Here is a 6,980-nt window from a genome sequence, read left to right as displayed (position 1 = left end):
GAAACCAGCAAACATTTTCTAAATTGCAAAATGTATTTGCTTAACTTTCTCCTTATATCTTCAACACAGAATTTATTTAAGGGTGATAACAGGACCGATTTCATAAACACTATATTTAAATGAATGTGATAAAGGCCAAGGAATATCCATGAAGCCAAAGCAAAGAATAAAAGAGGAAGTAAAAGGAGGGACAACAGAGTCATGGAGAAAGAACCACAGACAGGAAGCATGGGTTCGCAAGAGTATACAACCAAGAGAAAGGAAATCTTCCAAGTTTGGAATTGGAAGCAACTGCAGCATCTGCTGGGACCTGCTGTATAGCATCCTTCCTTTGAAATCACTCAGTTCCTGGTAGAATGCCTCTAGTGATGGGGAGCTTATTACTTACAGAGGGAGCATATTTTCATTTTGGACAGTTAATATTTAGTTACTTATTCATTCATTTCAAAAGTTATAACCATTACATAAATATATACCAAATGATGTTCTTAGATGCTGGAGATATAAGCAAGCTCAAGATAGAAAAAGCCTTAGTCCTTGTGGAACCTAAATTCTTGTGGGGAGGAAGATAACAAATAAATGACTAGATAAAAATACATTCATGCACTGAGAAGAGCTATGAAGAAGAAAACGGGGTAAAGGGTTCAGAGAACAACATGAAGGAAGAATATTTTAACAGGCTGTCACGGAAGGTGTCTCTGAGGAGATAATATGACTAAGAATGTTCTCAGCCCTTGAATTCTGTTCTCTAAAGCAATTTGAAATAAATCGAACATCCTTCCTATTCAATAGCTCTTTGAAGTTTTGAATGTAACTCGTTTCTCAGTAAACCTCTATACGTCCCTCATTACTTCCTCCTAAGACACAGCTTTGGAACTGTCATGTCTGTCTCTATCTATGCTTTATGGACAAACAGTCATGACCCAAAACCACATCAGTGCTCCTGAAATGGCTGGGCTGATACTGAGCAAAGCTGCACAATCCTCTCTTTTGATTTGGAGGCTCTACTTGTTATAATGATGCCTGTAATTATATAAGCTTTCTTTATGATCACTGATTAATATAGGTTCATGTCGAGCTTTTGCACAGAACAGCCCATGAATTGTCATTAAACTTAGTCTCCTTCCAGGCTACACATGGGCAGTTGGGATTCGCATACAATCCTGTTTCAAGACAGCATGAATACGTTTTGATAAATCGAATAGATAGAAGTAATGAAACAACTAGAATGATGACAGCTTATTCTACATAGGTAAAAGCAACTACATTAAACTGTTCTGCTGTAACTAATGTTTTATTATTCAGTCAAAATAAAGAAATATTAATTTAAAAAGTAAAATACAAGCCATAATAACTTTAAGTATAGTAAGTACCAAGAACCTAGTATAATTTTTATTTATGATTCTGTGTGTGTGTCTGCATGCATGCACACACTTTACAAACAGGCCCTCCCATGCCTGTAATTAACTGACATGTCAGTTACTGTGTATGGTGCCTCTATGGGGTATATATGGTTTCATGAGTTTTTGGTCTGGACAGTTCATACCCATTTCAATTAAGATCCCTGGGAGACTTAATTGCCAAAATGTCAAAGGTAAGTTGAGAAACATAAGTACATTCCAAACATATGAAACCTTAGGTTTACAGATGTGGGAGACAAGAGGTATCTTATGGGAAAAAGAAATATAGTGGAAAAATAAACAAAACCCATGGAATGAAACACTGGGCCAGGATGGGTCTGGGGAATGAAAGGTAAACACGGAAACTCTTTGATACAGGCAGCAATTTCTTCTGTATTGTTCAATCACATTATTATCCACATAGAGACTTATTTGAACGTCATAGAGACCACATTACCTTCCACTTTTGTATAGGGTTTCCACTGGTAGAACCATCCACGGAAAGGTTTGCTGTTATATTCTGCGCACTGTTGAGCCCGAAAATCCAAGCTATTTTCATTACAAGGGTTAATGTTGCACAGCTGATAAATACGGCTAGAACCTGGACAGAATTTGCCACCATACTGAGGCCTATAAATGAAATTAATGAACTTTAACATTAGCAATCAAAGGGTTCACTGTTAGTCACATACAATAATAGAAAGAGAGGCAATCAGGATGAGCGTTGCCACAGTGTATGCAGATGCGCACAGTCTATTACAGGAATGGAAGTACACAGCATACAATTTACCACCTTCCTTCTTGAATCTAGGCTAGACAAACTAATCAATCAGGGAATCTTTTTTTCTAGTTCTTTTCTTTACCATGGCTCACTCATTAAAATTGGCATGCTAAATCAAATTTATTTGCCATCACCAATCTAATTTTTACATTCTGTCAATTTCCCTAAACACTGTTGAAATAATATTTACTTTTTATTTTATTATTTTTGAGACAGGGTCTCACACTGTTGTCCAGGCTGGAATGCAGTGGCATGATCTCGGCTCGCTGCTGCCTCCCCACCTCTCTGGCTCTGCCTCCTACCTCAGCCTCCCAGGTAGCTGGGACTAGAGGCATGCACCACTACACCTGGCTAATTTTTGTACTTTTTGTTGAGATGTGGTTTCACCATGCTGCCCAGGCCAGTCTCAAACTCCTCAACTCAAGTGATCCACCCCCCTCAGGCTCCCAAAGTGTGGGGATTACAGGTGTGAACCACTGCATCCAGCCTGAAAGAATAATCTTTGGTTTTTAAATTAAAAACATTTTTAAAAACTTTTATTTTACGTTCAGGGGTACATGTAAAGGTTTGTTATACAGGTAAATTGCGTCTCACAGGAGTTCGGTGTACAGACTATTTCATCACCTAGGTAATAAGCATAATATCCGATGCATAGTTTTTCAATCCTCTACCTCCTCCAACCCTCCAAACTCAATGTCTGTTGTTCTCTTCTTTGTGCCCATATGTACTCAATGTTTAGCTCCCACTTACAAGAATATGTGATATTCGGGTTTCTGTTCCTGCCTTAAGTTGGCTTAGGAGAATGACCTCCAGTTCTATCTGTCTGACAGCAAAAGACATGATTTCACTCTTTTTTATGGCTGCATAGTATTCCATGGTGTATATGTGTCACATTTTCTTTACCAGTCTACTGTTGATGTGTATTTAGGTTGATTCCATGCTTTTGCTATAATGAATAGTGCTACAATGAACATATATGTGCATGTGTCTTTATGGTAGAACAATTTTTTAATTTCTAATTTTTTTATTTCAATAGGTTGTTTGGTTACATAAATAAGTTCTTTAGTAAACATTTCTGAGATTTTAGTGCACCCCTCACTCGATCAGTGTACCCTGTACCCAATGTGTAGTCTTTTATCCCTTGCCACCTCCTACCCTTTCTCCTTGAGTCCCCACAGTCCAATGTATCATTCTTATGCCTTTGTGTCCTCATAGCTTAGCTCCCACATGTAAGTGAGAACATACAATGTTTGGTTTTCTATTCCTGAGAAACACCACAATTTGCAATTGCAAAAATATGGAGACAGCCCAAATGCCCATCAATCAACAAGTAAAGAAAATATGGTGTATATAGACCATGGACTACTACTAAGCCGTAAAAAAGTAATGACATAATGGCATTCACAGCAACCTGGATGAAACTGGAGACTGCTGTTCTAACTGAAGGGATTTTCTTGACCCTCATCATATTAGCTCCTCTGTTAGGGAAATCTGTAAACACACCTAAATGTTCTTTTACTGTATATGTGTGCTTGCGTGCTACATGCACACACCCTATCTTTTGGCATCAAAAGCTGTTCAAACATGGACCCAAGCTACCTCTGCAGCTTTCTCCCATTTTCTAACACTCTCATTACCTTCCCACACTTTGCCATGCACCTGCTATTGCAGAGAATGTCAGCACACTGGGGAGAAGGAACAGAAAGCACCATTTGCTGCTCTCCCCAATTCAGCTGTCAGTCATTGAGATATTTTGATTATAATATGACTGTTGTGTGTTCCTTCTGATTGATTCTGAACCCAGAGGGAAAACATTCTCTTGTTTTCATCAGCATAATCACTTTTCAGCTTTGCAGGTGGCCTACTCCTTTCCTGCCAAGCACAATGGGAAATGGATTTCCAGAGTAGGGAATTCCATTAGAACATAAATAATTATGATGTAAAGGCAAGCTCTTTAAGATCTTGGTAGGCAGATTCTAATCTGCAAAAACCAGAAAGCAAAATAAAGGAAAAAAGAGCACCACCACATTGAAAATTACCCATATCATTGTATCCAGCTTACTCTGTGCACAAAGCTGTGGTTTCTTTTCATTCCTCCCATTATGGAGTTTTCTCTGAAGGCCAAAACTCAACTACGGATCATCTTGTATAAAAATTTGATGCCAACATGTAACATGAAAGGCGGCTCCAGGTTAATAAATTTATGTGATTAAAATTCCTTGTCTTTTTAGGAAGCACAAGTATGCTCTAAAACAGCCCTGGAATTGCTTCGGCATAATTTATCCAGTCCTCCTATAGCTGCATGCTAAAATGGATTCAACAGAAATGGGAAATGTCACACTGCCAGGATGAGATTTTTATGCTATTTCAAAACACTCTGGAGCAACTACTTAAACATGCAGCAGCCATTGTGATAAATCAGATCCCTGAAGACTTCTTAAATGATTATCTAAAAAGCACTTAGAAAAATCTTAAAGTGCTATATCATAGCCTCAATATTCCTGGTCATCTTTACAAGGTGTATTTAAAACTAATTTCTCAGTTTAAGACTTTCTGAGATTTAATGAACAAACCTCATTTGGACCCTATGAAGTTAATGAAGGGAAAGAGGACTGCAAGGTGTTATTTTATCGACTTATAGAACTTGTAACATGGAAAAGACCACAATTCATATAGCCACTGTCCTCCTTTCATAGATGAGGTGGGAACCAGCTGACAGGAGCTCACAAAACTTGTTGAATGAGGGTCACACAGCAAGAAAGAAACAGAGACGAGCTCAAGCTCAGGCCTGTGGACTCAGTCCAGGATTTTTTTCCTACTTAACTATGCCTGCATCTAACTGAGTTCTTAGGCCATGGGGCCAGGCATGGAAAGAAAGATGAATAAGGTGCAATGTTTAGGGAGCTGGCCTTTTACAATGAGGCAGATTCTTTTTTTTTTTTTTTTTTAAATTTTTGATACAGAGTCTTGCTCTATCACCCAGGCTGGAGTGAAGTGGCATAATCTTGGCTCACTGCAGCCTCAAATTCCTGAACTCAAGCCATCCTGCCTCCTAAGTAGTTAGGACTACAGACATGTGCCATCATGCCTGGCAAATTTTTGAAATTTTTATCGAGATGAGGGTCTGTGTTGCCCAGGCTGGTCTCAAAATCCTGGCCTCAAGCGGTCCTCCTGCCTTGGCCTCCGCAAGTGCGGGAATTACAAGTATGATCCATCAAACTTGGCCAGACCCTGATTTAAATACAGTATTCTCTGCCTCCACCCAGCTTAATTTTAGGTGATTTTATTTCACCTCCTCATTTGCAAAATAGGAACAGCTGTGACAATTAACTGATCTAACCTTTGTAAAGAACGTAGGGCAGTACCTAGGGCAGAGTTAGAATAAATTATAACTATTTATAAATACCTTACGCTTTTGTATTGAGTACCCACCCTGTGCTGAGTATTATGTGATCTGATTTTTATATACTATTACATTTCATTTTTAATTATGGGATACGGTCAAAGCGATCAAAAGTAATTGCTAGCAAGCATTTGGGCATTTCCATAAAAATAGAGGCAACATTATTTTGCAGCTTTGAACGTGAGTGTTAGCCTAACTTAACAGAAAAATCTATCATGATATGTCTTGGTGTAAGAAGTTCTTTAATATCACAAAAAAATACAGAAACAGAAAACAAAAACCTAGGCACATAATTTTGACCTTCTGTTAGACAGCTATAAAGAACATACCAGCTTTGCTTCTGCATCATTTATCAAGTCCTGACTACAAATAGTTACAATGGTGTTGCTTGGATGAGTATTAGAATCACTTAGAGAGCTCTGTTAAACTATATACATATACAGATTCCTGGGGACCGCCACCCACTTTCTCAATAATATATGATATGGAAGATCCAGAAATCAGTATGTTTAAAAACACACCTGGTGATTCTGATAACCAGCTGAGCCTCAAAATTACTGGTTGGAAAATACACCACCAGTTAGATTCAATTATTCTTCTGGGGCCATGATTTTCCTCCTAACTCCATATGCTAAGTTGCGTTAGAGTTAGCAGACAATTCTTTCTCAAACAGACTCATGTTTTAAGAAAGTTCTAGAACGCCTTAGCACATGACTAATAATTTTCTTGGAGAGTTTATAGAAATTTCACTAGGGCTCCCTTATGGGGTGATAATTTAATAAACAAATAACCAGAAAAAAATGAAAAATGTCAAAGGATTAAGACTATGGGATCTTAATCTGACTCTGCCATTACCAGCATGGGGACTTGAGCAAGAGCTGCTACCCTGAACGAGGCCCTCTGCCTTCCTTGGTTACTCATCTGTGAAATAACTGGATTAGGCAGCAGGTTTCAACTCATGTGTCAGTTCTAACCTGATTGGGAACAAATGCCTAAAGAAGGATATTGGGAAGGTCCCTGAGGCATAGGAGGGCTCAGTGAAAAACAGGGCTTCCATCAGTTAACATTGTTTACCACTTACATGGGACAAAGGACGTCCCTGTGTGCCTGGCATTGGCCATTCCAGAGCCAGATGGCCGTCAACAAAAAATTGGTAAATCTATGAATCAGCCAAGAATCATTCATTATTTATGAAATAAAATCTGTTCTGGGAAAAACACCTTTATATGAAACAGAAACCTCACACTGCTTCTTGGATGAGACAATGAAAATGGCTACACTCAGTGATATTAATAGAACCAAATACTTAAACTGAAGCAAGAAAGAAATCCATAACTTCAAACAGGGAGAAAAAACCAGCATTACTGCAACAGAGTGAAATAAGAACAGAGAGAGA

The 6,980-nt window shown here is 38.4% G+C and overlaps 1 protein-coding gene across 1 annotated transcript in view; it reads right to left on the bottom strand.

Annotated features, from left to right (window-relative positions):
* Positions 1–6,980, bottom strand: part of ADAMTS18 (ADAM metallopeptidase with thrombospondin type 1 motif, 18) — a 160,801-nt gene that overhangs the window by 39,378 nt on the left and 114,443 nt on the right. Inside the window, 1 exon segment of the mRNA XM_011946030.1 lies at positions 1,858–2,030. Coding sequence (XP_011801420.1) covers positions 1,858–2,030 — 173 coding nt within the window.

The sequence above is a fragment of the Colobus angolensis genome, unplaced genomic scaffold (genome assembly GCF_000951035.1).
Source record: "Colobus angolensis palliatus isolate OR3802 unplaced genomic scaffold, Cang.pa_1.0 Scaffold248, whole genome shotgun sequence".
NCBI classification, from domain to species: domain Eukaryota; kingdom Metazoa; phylum Chordata; class Mammalia; order Primates; family Cercopithecidae; genus Colobus; species Colobus angolensis.
The sequence above is the reverse complement of the archived record's forward strand: the minus strand, read 5'-3'. Positions and strand labels throughout refer to the sequence as shown.